The 15,828-nt window shown below is 33.4% G+C and overlaps 1 protein-coding gene across 1 annotated transcript; it reads right to left on the bottom strand.

The window, feature by feature from the left end:
• Window positions 1–5,736: 5,736 nt before the first annotated feature.
• Window positions 5,737–13,726, bottom strand: LOC107782287 (E3 ubiquitin-protein ligase SDIR1-like). The gene is made up of 9 exons (XM_016603156.2): window positions 13,589–13,726; window positions 9,840–10,009; window positions 9,661–9,715; window positions 9,522–9,574; window positions 9,195–9,423; window positions 8,955–9,069; window positions 8,294–8,339; window positions 6,897–7,022; window positions 5,737–6,119 (listed from the first exon to the last, which is right to left on the bottom strand). The coding sequence occupies exons 2-9, from the start codon at window positions 9,915–9,917 to the stop codon at window positions 6,000–6,002; spliced, it is 822 nt and encodes a 273-aa protein (XP_016458642.1). The 5' UTR covers window positions 9,918–10,009; window positions 13,589–13,726; the 3' UTR covers window positions 5,737–5,999.
• Between the last annotated feature and the right edge of the window lie 2,102 nt (window positions 13,727–15,828).

Below are 15,828 nucleotides of genomic sequence, written 5' to 3'. Positions count from 1 at the left end.
TTAAGTTAAATTAGATCCATATTGAAATCTATCAAAAACTTATTAAAGGTAACTGTCAACACTAAACATATATAAGTTGACAACATATAAAATATATAGTAAGTAATATGTTATAAACCAGTATTTGCATCCACAAATAAGTTTAAGAGTTGTATACACCATCAAGATAATTTTTTTATATTATTGGGCCATTTAAAGGATATTTGAAAGTAAGTGGCGTTTGGACATTATAAGAATTGTAAAATTTTAAAAAAAAAGTGAAAAATTTTTCAAGTGAAAATGGTATTTGAAAATTAGAATTGTGTTTGGACATGAATATAATTTAGGGTTATTTTTGAAGTTTTGTGAGTGATCTGAGTGAAAATTTTGAAAAACAGTTTTTTTTTGAGTTTTTCAAATTTTTGAAAAATTCCAAAATGTATCTTCAAGGGAAAATTGGAAATTTTATGAACAAACGCTTATTTCTAAAAAAAATTAAAAAAAAAATTCTTATGTCCAAACGGGCTCTAAATCTTCTTGAAATGCGAGATTTGTAATTATAAAATAAAATAGATTATCTACAACAACAAGTATCAAAAACAACATCTCAACTTTCACAAGGTAGGAATAAGGCGTGCGAACACACTATCTTCCACATACTTCACCGGTGAGATTTTACTAAATTTTTTTTTTATCATTGTTGTTATATCTACTAAGATAATTTGATGGTGATTTTTTTATATAAACTAAATATTAGTAAATCCATTGTTACTGTCGAAAAACAAAACACAAGCACGAGTTTCATGATCAAGTGCAATGACATGACCATTGAACTTCGGAGAAACTAATGTACCTTTGCTTATCATCGTAGGTTTGATTATTCTCATTTAAAATGCCTTAGCTTTTTCACTCTTACCTATGTATATTACCTAAGGATTCTCATGAGAAGTCTATTTGATTTATGTCTGGACAGGACAATAAATTTGTTTGTCAAATCAAAGTTGTTTGTTACCTTTACCGTGAACATCTACCGCCGAAGCTAACACCAATCAAAACTTTTTCATTTTCATTGTTTTGGTAGGAATAAAAAATAAAAAAGAAGAAGTAAAAACTAATTCAAATAACCGTTCATCCAACATAAACAATAATTCAGTGGAGTTCCACAAGTACGGTCTACGAAGGCTAGTATGTACGCAGACCTTACCTCTATTCTCGAAAGATGGAGAGATTTTTTACGATAGAATCTCGGGTCAAGAAAATAAAATAAAAAGTACAAAAATGTAATATCAATAAATAGGGCCAGAAAGTAGGGGTGTTCATGGTTCGGTTTGGGTCGGTTTTTTCCTAAAAAGAAACCAAATCAAGTAAGTCGATTTTTTAAATATTGAAACCAAATCAAACTAATTGAGCCAGTTTTTTATCAATTCAGTTTTTGTCGGTTTTTCGATTTTTTCGGTTATTTATCATTTTTTTAATATGAGACATACACTACCAAACGCATATTCCGACAACTACATTTTCAACGTAACACTATCAAATCAATTGCTCTTTGAGAAATCTATCATTTTCAAGATATATTGATGATAATTGAATCAAATGGTGATGAAGAATTTAAATACTCAATTATAAATCAATTATTTTTAACATGAAATAAATTCTTGTACTTATTAAAAGAAAACTACCAACTAGAACGTAAAGGTAAATAATTAGATTATTATAATAGCAAAGAATTAGACTGAAAATACAAATAACTAATATGTACCATAAATTTTTTGAAATTTTATATAAAAATATACATATATATAAGTGTGTAATAATAAATTTAAATAACTACTTTTATAGTCGGGTTGGTTCGGTTTTTTCGGTTATTTTTTGAATAAAACCAAAACCAAACCAAATTTGATCAATTTTTAAAAAGCCGAAACCAAAACCAAACCAAACCTAAAAAGTATCGATTTTTTGGCCGATTTAGCTCGGTTTTTGGTTTGATTCGATTTTTCGGGTTCTTATAAACACCCCTGCCAAAAAGATAATGACAACAAAAGGTAATATTAGCAACAAGTTGTAACAACAATAGAATACTAAGAAATCCAGGTGGAAAATAATAGGAAAACAGCCTAAACTACTAGCAATCTAAGATAAGAAAAACTACAATATTGACCGTAAAACCATCAGAACTAACCATTCATCCAATCATTTAAATTAAAAATAACAAACAAATTTATAATATTAAATAGAAAAGTAATTTGAGCCGGCTATTTGTATAAAGATTCCCAGATATAAAACATACTCTATAAAAAAACAAAAAAAGAAGTAAAAGGAGTAGCTCAATTTGTGACGACTTGGTTTTTCCTCGTCCACACCTAGTAGCCAATGATGCGGCGAGTTTTGCTTTTCAATTTGTACATAATTTTAGTAGTCATGTCAAGTAATTTTATTACTCCTATATCAAAAACAACAACAACAATCCAGTATAATTTCACTATTGGGGTCTGGGAAGGGTACTGTGTACGCAGACCTTACCCCTACCCTGGGGTAAAGAGGTTGTTTCCTAATAGACCCTCGACATCCTTCCTTCCAAGAACTCCCCATCTTGCTCTTGGGGTGACCCGAACTATTACTCTTATATCATTATGTAAAATATTTGAGCATATGTACCGAAAAAATAAAAAATGGACCATACTATATAAAATCTAAGCAATGTATAAACGTTATCAATTTCTTTGTAACTAATTTAAGAAGAGAAAGTGTCTCATAAGTGATCAACATTAGCCCTCTGTTAATAGTTAGGGTTACCCATAATTATTTTACCGTTAATAGTTGGGGTCACTAGTCAAAATATCCATGTCGTTACAAAACTTGGCTAATTTAGCTCTTATGTACTAATCGACTCAGCTTTGGGACTAATTGATCTCTAATTAACTTGCTTACCTCTAGAATATATCACGTTTCTCAATATTAAGTCTTTTTTTAAGGCGAGCCTTGAGAACGGTAAAGTTGTCTCGATATGACCAATAGATCACGAGTTCCAGTCGTGAAAGCAGTCACTAATATTTGCATTAGAGTAGGCTATTTATATCACACCTCTTGGGGTGCGGCCACTGCGTGAACATGAAATAATTTGTGCACCGGACTGCCCTAATCTTTTTTTTTCCCTTCACTTTCTCCTTTCTTCACCACCTCAACCACATTTTAGCATCACTCACGAGAAGGTAAAAAAATATGTTGTCTTTGATGAGAGATAGTCCGTTCTAAAATGACAAAGGGGTTTGATAGAACGTCTCATTTTTTAAGGTTAGGAGGGTGTGAAGGTCGAAAGCTAGGATAAAAGATTAGTAGGCAGTCGAGTGTTATTCTTCTTCATACCAGTACTATTAGTACGTATTTTCATATTTTCTTACTCTTAGGTTCCTATTGCTACCTATGGTTTCTTTCGTTTTGGTCATCTTACTATATCGTCGTTGTTATTGTTTCGATTCATAACTTCTACACTGTCGTTTTTCTTTCCCAGTACTATTGTGCTTCTGCTTTCTTGAGACGAGGGTATACTAAAAACAACCTCTCTATCTCCACAAGGTAAGGGTAAGTTTTACATACACACTACCTTCCCAGACCCTACTATACGGGATTATATTGGGTACGTTATTGTTGCCGTTTGACGGAGAAATTCACATGAAGGTTATAAAAGTTATGAGCTTAATTAGGCCAACCTACATTTAGATATGAATTTGTACTTGTGTCAATAACCTCAGAAATCGTAAAAAGTGATGTTTGCATATTAATGAGTAGAGTTGAAATCTGCATTAGAAAGATAGCCCAGAAATCTCGCTGATAACATACACATGGGAAGTTGACACATACTACACAACGAGTACTTCATTGCTTGCGCCCTATGTTGCTAGATTTAGCTTTCTTAATTAGGAAACTCTATTGTCCTTTGCCTACTTGTCTCTCTTTTCTTTTATACGTTAAGGATTTAAATTATATGCATTGATAATGTAGATTTTTTATTTACATTATCAGTGTATTTTTAAACATGTTATATAAGATTAGTTTTCGTTTTTATCAGGTTGCCATTGTTGATTATCATCGAGTTTTACACGTAGAATTTTGTTATTGACCTGATTGCATGGATATTTTAGGTATCTTCAGTGCATAGAATTTAAAGTACTCCACTATAATGCTAACATTTTTTTTTGGCCTTTTTTCCCCATACATTTTTGTGATTGTGATTTCATTAAACATTTAAACCCCAATTGTTATAGGAGTAGCATAAATCATAAATTGAATTTTATATATATCAGGAAGTGCTAGTTTTTAAACTGAATTGACGGAAAATATATAAATTGAATTTATATATATATTAGAGCAGATTCATGATTTGAATTTTATGGGTGTAATTTTTTGGAATTTACCCGCCCACCTAATTTACTTGGTCGCAATTTATTATTTGTACTTATTTAGTGAATTTTAAAATGCATATACTGCATTTGAGCTAAATTTACTGAATTCAAAGGAACCCATAATGAGTACTCTACATTTGGCCCTGGATATTGGAAGAGGATCCGTGTAAACAAGATTACATTTGTCATTCATTATTTTAATAAATCCAAAGACTTATGTTGCTAACCATTGATCTGGTAGTACTAATCCTTCACTTTAATGTTGATTGACCAAAATGCATGATCTATGTTTGCTATAATTGTCATTTTTTTAGGGACAATTTCGGTCCATGTGATTTTAGGCTTACTGCATGACCAAACCATATCATCCACCAGTCTTCTCTGATTGTATCCTCTGTGTAGGCTACTTGCAATGTGATCATTTTTAATCATATCGTACATTCATTTGATAGCGTGTTTGGCCAAGCTTATTTTTGGTCAAAAGTACTTTTTTTTTTTTTTTGCCAAAAACACTTTTGGCCTCAATTTGAGGTGTTTGGCCAAGCTTCTGGAAGGAAAAAAAGTGCTTTTGAGGAGAAGCAGAAAAAATAGCTTTTCTCCAAAAGCACTTTTTTGAGAAGCGCTTTTGAGAAAAATACACTTAGAAGCAGTTTTTTAAAGCTTGGCCAAAAACTAATTGCTGCTCAGAAGTGCTTTTCAAACTAATTAGCCAAACACAAACTGCTTCTCACCAAAAGTACTTTTGAGAAAAGCACTTTTAAAAAAAAAACATTTCTCAAAATAAGCTGATTTTTGCAGCTTGGCCAAACGGGCTATTAGTATTCGCACTTTTGCAATAGCCGTGTTACGAATATGTTAGACATCTTTAAGGTCCAATAACACTCCCGTATCACTTTCTTTTATGAAGTAAGAAAAATGGCCTTAAACATAGTATGATCAAACACTAATTTCCGCAGTGATGTGAAAAGACTAATACTCCTATGCGAATGGAAATATTGTGAAGAATCTTTTTAGGTAGTCGCATCAATCAAATGAAAGCCAAATCATGTCGACAAAAATCTAAGGGGCAAGAAAAATCAGACCTGGCTTTCACCATGGAGGAATATATAGACGGCTGACATTGTATATCTGTGGAGTTGATGTTCCATAGCCAATCAGCAGTAGTAATCAGTACAGGGATTTCTACTTTGAGTTCCTCCTTTTGATGCATTTGTTGCAATACAATATTTTTGGTTAATCCGCCATATAGCGATCGGATTAAGCATCGACTCGTGTATAAAAATAGCCACATTCGACAAATACATTCCCTCAACAGCTAAAATTTTCAGAAAACAAAATTTTCAGGACAACGATGGGAGGAAACAGATACATTAATCTGCACAGGCCAAAAGGTACATGTATTTCGTGGAGTCCTCGATCGAGAGCTCTCACCTCTACAGCCTGATTAAGATTAGAAGACTAAGCTAATATTTACCAATGTGACATATTTCTGCTACTTTGCACAATTACAGAGTGCCATACGAGACTCTCAGGCTTCTGCGTGCATATACATGTATGTGTATTGGCGTTGGTATTACAAATAAGTTAGAGATACAGTAGTCTATCACCCTAGAGAAACTACACCATATCATAAGCATCAACTTCTCCTTGTCCATTCTCATCCCACCCGGCCCTAAATTTGCAGACAGGGCAAGTTCCCCGCTGCCTTAGCCATGGGTCAATGCAGTTTGCATGGAACTGCAAACACAAAAGATATAAATTAAAATACACACCTGCTCTGCGACAATATACACATATACATATACTAAATACTATTAACTCCGCTGCTACTAGCTTAAACTAGGGAAATTTTTATCCTCAACAACACCCCCACCCATGGGCGTAGGCACCTTATCTAAAGCGGTGTCATGTGACACCGTTTCGTCAAATTTTTTCGTAAATATGTATGTAAAGTTCATAAGAAAAATGAAAATATTTGGTATAAATATATAAAATGATACAGCTTGTTATTATAGTGATTTATTTATTTGTTAACTTCTTCAAATGTTGACACAGCTTGTCAAAATTCCTACGTACCCCCCCGCCCCCACCCCCAAAAAAGAAGAGAAAGAAAAAAAGAAAACCGTCAGTTGAAAAACAGAAAGGATCTCCTTGAAAACTTGAAAGCATAAATCGTGGGACCCTGATAATAGAGCTAAACTATACTATACCAATAAATAAAACAGAAAAAAGAGACAACACTTGGTTTTCTCTATGCAAGACTATCCACAAGTTCTTCTAGGTGCCTGTTGGTAACTAAACCATAAATCTCTTCCCTGTCTAATGATACTTACAATAATAAAGTGAGATCTCAAAATAGTTGAGATGATTGTCAATAGTAAAAAAGAAAACAAAAACTCTTACTAATCTATGGAAGTTGAGATCTCAAAATAGTTATGATATACTTTGATGCTAGAAGACTACCCTTCTCATGGGCTGGACACAAAAATAAAAGTAACTATCAAAATACTTAACCTGATGTAAGCACGGCAAGCTACGAACAAGTTCCCCAGTATCGACTTGTTCCAAGCAGACACTGCAAGTTAGTTCGTCATCGGGGTTCTTTGTACCTCCTACAGCATTTGCAGGTTCTTGCTTCTTCTGCTTGAAATACAATAATGAGTTCATCATTTTTCTCGTAATGAAACAATAAACTTTTGATGAATAAAAAACAGTTGGCAAATAATATAAGTCAGTCACGCAAAATACAGATCGCCGACATGACTTGGTTTTTATTTCATCAAACATGAGGAAAAAGAAGGGAAGGTTTAGTAGTAAAGGATGCCAATGCAGCAAGGTAGTTCTCGTCTTTTATTGTCTTTATGAAGCTATAATCTCCTCCTTCAAATTTACTCTTCCATTAATTTTTATTCTGCCTTCTTCAATGGTTAGCTTTTCATCCTCTAGATGAAGAAAGAGCTTCATTGCTATAGGCTTAATAGTCATAGATCAAAATGTGCTCCAATCTTTTTGAGAATCTTGGTTTATGGTAGAGTTGAGGAGAAGAACCTCAGAATATAAAGTAAATGAAGCAGTTTCTCAAAGAGCCGGGAGGTTCCTACCAAAGGTTGAGAACTTCTCCGACGAGGCTCCATATTATATTTTCTGTCTGAACATGAGCTCTAACGTCTCTGGAGGAAGACTCTCTCAGAAAGACTAGTTTCAATACGAAGAGACAGACATCCCAAAAGGAAAGAAATAAGAAATGGCTAGGTTAGGTACACAGCTTAGGGGCTGCACAATGCCATGAGCATAGGAGCAGCATCTACTGTAAAACATGAAATTAGATCAATGATTCACTTGAATGCAACCGAAACACCTCTCTAATATTAGATTTAACTTTGCGCACACACTTCATGTCACTGGACAAGGATCAGTTTGTCATCAAAACATAAATTGTGGTAAATACATTTGGAACTTATGAAAAAAGTCATAATTAAAAAAGTCATACGCCTTCTGTTCCATTTTATGTGGTGTTCTTTCCTTTTTAATATGTTCCAAAAAGAATGACACATTTCTACTTTTGGAAATAATCTAACTTCAAATTTCTCATTTTATCCTTAATGACAAGCTTTTTATAGCCAAAAATGTCTATGGTATGTTTAAAACCACAAGTTCCAATAGTCAATCTTTCTTTCTTAAATTCCGTGCCCATACAAACACCTCCATGTAATAAAACAGAGGGAGTAGTGAAAATAGGATGCAGCAACACATTGTGTCTTATAGATAAGTCATGCAAATGCCATTCCTGCAAATCAATTGTTCACTCGAAAAGGACACTAGAATGCAAGGTCAAAAACAACTTCAAAAGATAAACTATTGGGTAGGCATTTCTTTTACAAGCTTCAAGAAAGGGCTAGAAAATGAGGTACCTCAGTGGACCCTGAAGAAGATGCCGGGTGTGTTGATGAACCAGCACTGTCAAGAAGAGCAATCATCAGGATCAAGAGAAGCCAAGATATTACTGAATGCGAGTCATGGCATCATATTATCAGATAAACACTAATCAATTCTAACAAGATTATTGCAAAAAAATATTTTACGAGGAAGGGAGTCTCCGGCACAAATAAAAAAAGAGAACTGACATACGGATACTTAATAGCCCATAACTTCATCAGAGAAATTGAGATAAAAAAATTCCTAACCTTCCAAAAAGGAGCAAGAACAGTGAAAATAATACTATAACTTATGCATTCTAACAAAGCTCGCTGCGCAGAATTTTAGGTTTTGACTAGATATAATACAAAACTATGTTGTAGTTAATAAATTTCCAGCATGCAAGTGACCAAATCAAGGTGGACACCAGCAACCTGAGAGATCACAAGTTGAAACCATAGTTTGGTAATCTTCTGACAACTGATTAAAACTGGCATCAACCTCCTCATTTCGCTAAATCACAAGCCACAGATGGAAGTTAACAAAGAAGAGCGGAAGAAGGCAGTCGACTGTTATAGGTGTCAACTTGGTACAGCAAACGCTGGAAGTCAAAAATATGGGGAAGCTAAAAGTAGTAACAAATTTCACATGACAGACCTTTGGGGTCCAGAAACCTTGTACTTGTGAACAGGAAGAGCATTTATCTCTTCCTCGGTCATTGATGGTGTTGTAGGAACATCATCAGTATCCAGTGCCCTCAATGTTTCATAATCTGCTAGTACCAGAAAAATATCAATAAACTTCCCAGACCTTTTAAGATTATTTTAAGACAAGATTTGGTTTCTGGATTTTATAAAGCCATAAAATGCTCAAGAATAGAGATGCTTGCATTTTCACCTAAGTCATCAAACTCCCTGTCAAGAAGTGCAAGCTGTAGTCTGAGCCCTCGCAACCGTCCTCTGGTTGCAAGTGCTATAGATGGGGGCATATGTAGCCGCAACTCCGTAGGACCAAGAAGGCCACTGGCAGCAACAGCATGAGCTTGTGCCTGGGCTTGAAGCTGCTGACAGGTTGCATACATCCTAAGGGTCGTTGCCATAAAGAAGACACCGAGCACCAACCACAGCTGCAAAATAGACAAAGTTCCAATTAAATAAAATAAGGACCAGATTTAATTCAATAAAATACACATGCTCCAATATCACTCGTTAAGAGGCTACTTACCAGAAAATTGGGTGACATTTGATGAGAGTTTAGAATCATGAACAGCAAGAGCACTGTCATAACAAAGTGGTTACACTGAAAGTTGTAGGTAAATCAGACCAGAAAATAAAAATAACAAAGGGATCTAAGCTACAGGTACCCGTGACAAGAAAAGCTAGTGAGTTAGTATTAACCGGCCGGGCTGCATGGACTCGCTGAATGTGGAAGAGAAAAAAAAAAAGGTACACCGAGATGAGTAAAACAGATAATGAATGTAATTATCACTAGAAGCATTTAGAGTAATCTAGATCAACATCAAGAGGAGATGTAGGAAATTACCACTGCACGGCGCTCGGGGATCAATCCTGGAAAACCAGGTTCTATATCTGCTCTAGTGCCTCGGAAAACAAAACTCATGTTTGAAGTTGTACAAAAGCTATTTCAGCACAAAAAAATTGATAGTTCATAGAAGGTCCAGCACCCAAATACCACTGAAGAGCTGAAATTAACTGGAAATCCAGAGAAAGTGAAGTGAGAAACCATGCCCAGTAAAAACATTAATCTACTACACCAAACAACACCAATGCAAACTGTAATCAATGAAGATTAATAGCTCAATTCACAAGAAGCAGAGATGGACTTGGACAAGAAATACCGAGAAAAATGAATGTGTCCATTTATGTAAGAAGAGTAAAGTATGTACAATACCAATTTTCTACCCATAACGACCTACTGACTATCTTATGTCGTTGTATTATATACTTCCTCGCCGCAATCGATTATGTTACCACCTAGAATCACTGCCAATGTGGCTTTTTCAACACTCCTCAAACTTGAGAGAGTAGAATGTTTAACACCCCTTGCCAAGAAAATGATCATCTAGTGTCCTGCCCAATCTTTTTGCTAAAATTTCAGCTATTAGCTCCTTAGTGGATACTTGTTTGGCTTATATGAAACCTTGTGGAATTTTTTTCTCCCACAAAATGCCAATCAATTTTAATATACTTTGTCATCTCTTGAAATGAATTTCCCCCGATTTGGATTGCAGACGTACTGTCACAATACAGAGCTTCCCAAGCTTTTGCATTTCAACTCCCAGCTGCCTTAAAACGTCACTCAACCTAAAACTTCAGCCACTGCAGAATTCATGCCACTGCCTCTGCTTAGCTCCTAATGGCTAATACAGTATCAAAACTTCAGCCACTGCAGAATTCATGCTACTGCCTCTGCTTAGCTCCTAGTACAGCATCTTGTATCTTTGAATTCGAAGAAAGCAAAGAACTCCAAGCTTCATCATGTATCCCATGATTGATTTTCTAGTGTTGGAACACGCAACCCAATTAAAGTCACATTGAACCACACTGTACTTGGAACAATCTGCAGCCATCAGTATACCTTGCTCCTTCTTATGTATTTGACTACCACTAAAGCAACCTCCAAGCATGATTTCCATGAATAACCAAAGTGTTTGGATTTTTATATACAAAAGCTATATCAAGTCTTGTCATGGTTAGATACAACAATTTGCCAACTAATCTTTGATAACAACTCACATCCTTCAAAGGAGTATGTCTTTCCATCTTCACATACTGGTAATATTTTGTAGAGAATCAATTAAAGTTTATGCTCTAGTGGGTATGACTGGTTTCGCTTCCCTAGCCAGTTCAGATATCAGCAGTAGAGCATATTGTTGCTGATTCATCAATATTCCTCTTTTTAACCTTGCAAACTCCATCCCTCTGAAGTATCATAATTCCCCTAGATCTTAGATTTCTGCCGCAAGCTCCTCTTTGCTTCTTGTTTTAACTCAATATCATTCTGTGTCATCAAATATCATCTACATAGATGAGAATACTGACAACCCTATTCCCTCTTCATTACTGAACAAAGAATAGTCATAGTGGCTTTGGATTATCCTAGATTCCATCGAAGACCTCGTGAGTTTCAAGTTGCATTAATTTGACGCCTATTTAAGGCTATGCAAGGATATTAATAGTTTTAAAACTTTGATCTTTCCCTATATACTGACACCCGAGGCATTCCATATACACCACCCCATAGAGGTCTCCAAGAAGGCATGCATTGTACACATTCAGTATGAATAATTCCAATTTTCAACCGCCACAAGTGTTATAATTGACCAGACAGTGACCGTCTAAGTACAAGTGAGAATGTCTCTTGATTTAGATCTTCTTTGACTATATCTTTTATCACCAGCCTCACTTATTCTTAGCTAGGAGAAAAAACCATCTAGCTAAGAGTTAACGGTTTTCCAAGCGAATAAACTAAATCAAAACTAGACTAGCACCTTTAGAGTCAGACATATGGAAATATAGGGCATGATTGTGATAATCACAATTGAAACCTGAGAATTAGCCATTGAAGACCTTCAAAAATTCGATCTAGGTAACCATGTGATGAAGCTATCTCAAGCTTATCTAAATGCAGTTATGCAATGGAAGAATCAATGCAGAGTTTGAATGCTCTGATACCATGATATCATTTCAAATGAACAATTACCAAGAAGATAAAAGATGGACTGAGTACAAGAAATATTGAGGAGGAGAGAATGTGTTGATTTAAGCAAGAAGAGTACTATATGTATAGTAACTGCAAATTTTCTAATGTATACACACGTGCCCCAATTGACTACACCTCTGTCGTCTATCATTCCTCACAGCCATCACCTAATAACATAGCCATGCCACTGTATCTTCCAACACAAGGGATGCTCGAGCATATTTAATACCTCCAGGAGTACAATGGAGTAACTATAAGCTGAGCAGCAGGCAGGATATTCACATTGTCTTAAGACAATGTTTTAGAAAGAGGGACTAAGTAAACCAGGTAATATTAGTATTGCACTCATAACATAAATGAATTCATACAACTCTTAAGCTAAAAGACTTGTAAACTATCAACTCCGAGATTTCACACTAAGAGACTCGTAATTGGCTGTTAAAGAGCATCTTTAGCAAGCAAAAAGTCCACTTTTTTGTCAGTACATTATAGGAAGCCAATGTATCATGATTTATCGAATACAAAAGTTCCATCCACAACAAGTTAGAATCCCTTTACTTCCACAATGACACAAAAGAAATTTTTCTTAAGAGTCTCCAAGTATAGTCAGATCCACGATTAAAACTTTATGGGTTTGGGATGCCACTTAGCCCACGGACTACAGTCACTGGATTCGAAATTTAATATTTGTATTTTGTATATATCTAGTAGATTTTTTTAAAACATGCAGTGTCTAAGCCATAGCTACTGGGTTTAGCTTAAACCATAACTTATATTGTACATTCGCCCATCTCTCACTGGAAATTTTACAACATGTTTAGTTTCATAAAGTACAATAGAAAATGTTCATTACCTTCTCTACTACTAAAAACAAAATTCCCAGCAAAATACACCTATTATAATCACAATATGAAAAAATACTTATATACTGACAACAAATATAGCAAAAAGATTTAACACATATACAGCGGCTGAGAGAAACCTGCTGGATTCAGCAAGCCAGCTTAACCCATAGCTTATATTGTACATTCACCCCTGTCTCTCAGAAATTACCTTCTATACTATTAAAATCAAAATTCCAAGCAAAATATACACATTTTAATCAAAATATCATAAAACATTTAACAATTGCTAAAACTGCGCATTTCGCCCAAAAACACCCAAATTCAACACATATACAAGGTCTCAGCCAAAGCTACCGGGTTTAGCTTAACCCATAGCTTATAATTTATAACATGTTTAGTTTCATAAAGCACAATAGAAAATGTTTATTACCTTCTATATACAACAAAAATCAAAATTACAAGCAAAATACACCTATGATACTCAAAATATGATTAAAAAACTTAACAATTGCCCAAAACTGAGGCAATTTCGCCTAAAATCCCAAAATTTACCAATAAACAGCTAATATTCGGCACGAATAAAGAAAATTCGGGAAGAGTTACATAGTTTATACAATTAACAAAATTTTCCGTGCATCAAATATGAATCCTTCGTATGACGGAAGCTTCTAGAATTTATACAAAATGGAAAAGAGAGATTCAGAGAGGAGATTAATTACTTACAGCGCTTTAACTAAGACGAATAATTGGAATCGAAAATCGAATAAAGGAATTTGATGAATGATGAGCGAACGAGTCAGAAAAGACCCAGAAATTGACTCGGACGCACACGCACCGCAGTAAAATGTGTGTCTGAAATCGTGAGTGGTTTTTAAAATCGGGTTGCTACGTTGGTACGGCATCGTTTTGGTACAATTTCCCTTCGGCTGGCCAATTGGTTAGAGACCAAAGGGTCCTTCTCTTGGCCCAAAGCCCAAATGTCAAAATCTGTTGTTTAATTATTTTATTTATAAATGGTGTTTCAACAAAAATATTTGGAGAGATAAACATTTTATGTTTAATACAAAAAATATATTTTTTTTATTGATCAATTTTTTTTATAAAGTATTCTTTGGAATGTCAAATTACAAAAAAAAAAAAAAAGACATAAAAAGATTATAGTTCGCACTACTTATGTATATAAGCAATTAAGCATTGATGTGGTGCAAAATTGGGACACGATTTTTGGTTTCAAAGGCACTTCAAAGCGCGAATAAATTAATTTTGGAAGGTCTCCGATTTTGATTTAGAATTGTGATTTCATTGTAGAAAATTAAATTTTTATTAAATTTAAATCCATAAAAGATTTGGATTTTATCTCAAAAGTAAATATATATATTAGTCCAAATAAATATTATGGACCAGTATAATTGGGTTAATTATTTAAACCTAATCAAATTGATTTAAGACAAAGTTAAATGATGAAATAACAACAAAAGTTTGTACCTTAGTGATATCAATAAAAGAGCACTTACAAATATATACCAAGAACAAAACAAATTAAGAAAAATACTGTTAAATAACATGTTTGTACCTTATAAATAAAGGTAATATAATCACAATTATATGTAACCTTTTTTTTTATGGTGATTCTTTAGAGGGACAAGTAGTAGCCAAGTACGTTTTGAATTGAAATACTACTTTACCAATAGTAGTAATTAATTATAAACATAAATTAGTTCTATTTTATTATTCTACCAAATGATACTATTAGAATACATATGCTATTAAAATTTTACTATTTTGGTAACATTATGTGATACTTGACTTGAGATATTCGTGCAATGCACGAGTATATAGAGACTAGTTATATTAAAAATACAAAGATCCTTAGTGAAATATCGTTCAAAATTTTTATTTAAAAATAAAACTCATACAAGATAAAATAGTTATTTAATTATTTTTTAATATATAAATATAATAATTTAAGTACTTTCAATTTCATTCCAGTTATAGGAGTCCTCACTATCAACTCCAATTCCAAACACTTTTCACGAGTAACAAATTCGAGTTAGATTTAGGTATTTTAAAATCCTAAACATGTTACTTTGGAAATATTTATAAGCTGTAATTGTATTTTCTAATTGTCAAATATGAATATGAAAACTGAAATATGTTTATCGTATATCTATATTTATATTATATTAAAAGGAGGATAGTGAAACATAACATTAAGCCAAGTGGCTTATTGAGAAAATGCCACTTGGCACTTTTAAAACATAATCTAAATAGATTTAGACAAATCTAATAATCTATATTATATTAAAAGGAAGGTAGTGAAACATAACATTAAGCCAAGTGGCTTATTGAGAAAATACCACTTGGCACTTTTACAACATAATCTAAATAGATTTAGACAAATCTAACAAGTATTAAGACAAATTAGATTTGGTCAGAATTAATTTATGCTAAAATATCAATTAAGATTGACACATATATTTATAGTAAATAGATTTTGAAAGCTTTTCTAAAATAAGGATTCTTATAGTTAGAAACATTACATTAAAAAGTAAAATGATAGTAAAAATATCATTACCTCAATTAGATATAATGTGTTCAAACAAATTAGAAAATATTTTTTTATGATTATTATCTTAATTGAGTGATGGTTACTTTAAGTTTGAAAGCACAAGAGAATTTTTTAAAAAGGCAGTCCGATTTAATAAATAGAAAGGATAAGACTTATTTGAATTTGAGATGAATTTTTTCTCTTTTGAAATATGATAAGAAAAAAATTACATTTTGGAATATGAGCAATAAAGTCAAAGATACTATTGAAATAATTTTTAATATTTATATGTATTATATAAAAATAAGTGTGGTAGAGGTGGAAATTAAATTCAAACAAGCTAATAAAAAGCCACATGACAATATTATACTATTAAGCTCTCACGACCCCAAAACCAACACGGTCGTGATGACGC

The sequence above is a fragment of the Nicotiana tabacum genome, chromosome 11, assembly GCF_000715075.1.
Source record: "Nicotiana tabacum cultivar K326 chromosome 11, ASM71507v2, whole genome shotgun sequence".
NCBI classification, from domain to species: domain Eukaryota; kingdom Viridiplantae; phylum Streptophyta; class Magnoliopsida; order Solanales; family Solanaceae; genus Nicotiana; species Nicotiana tabacum.
Note: the sequence above shows the minus strand (reverse complement) of the source record. Positions and strands in the feature narration are given on the sequence as shown.

Excerpts from the sequence above, each read along its gene's own strand:
- LOC107782287 (XM_016603156.2), bottom strand. The coding sequence starts at position 9,917 with ATGAGTTTTGTTTTCCGAGGCACTAGAGCAGATATAGAACCTGGTTTT. Across the intron at positions 9,575-9,660 it reads ACTAGCTTTTCTTGTCACGG|TGCTCTTGCTGTTCATGATT; the intron begins GTACCTGTAGCT and ends TTGTTATGACAG. Across the intron at positions 6,120-6,896 it reads GCTTGCCGTGCTTACATCAG|TTCCATGCAAACTGCATTGA; the intron begins GTTAAGTATTTT and ends TTGTGTTTGCAG.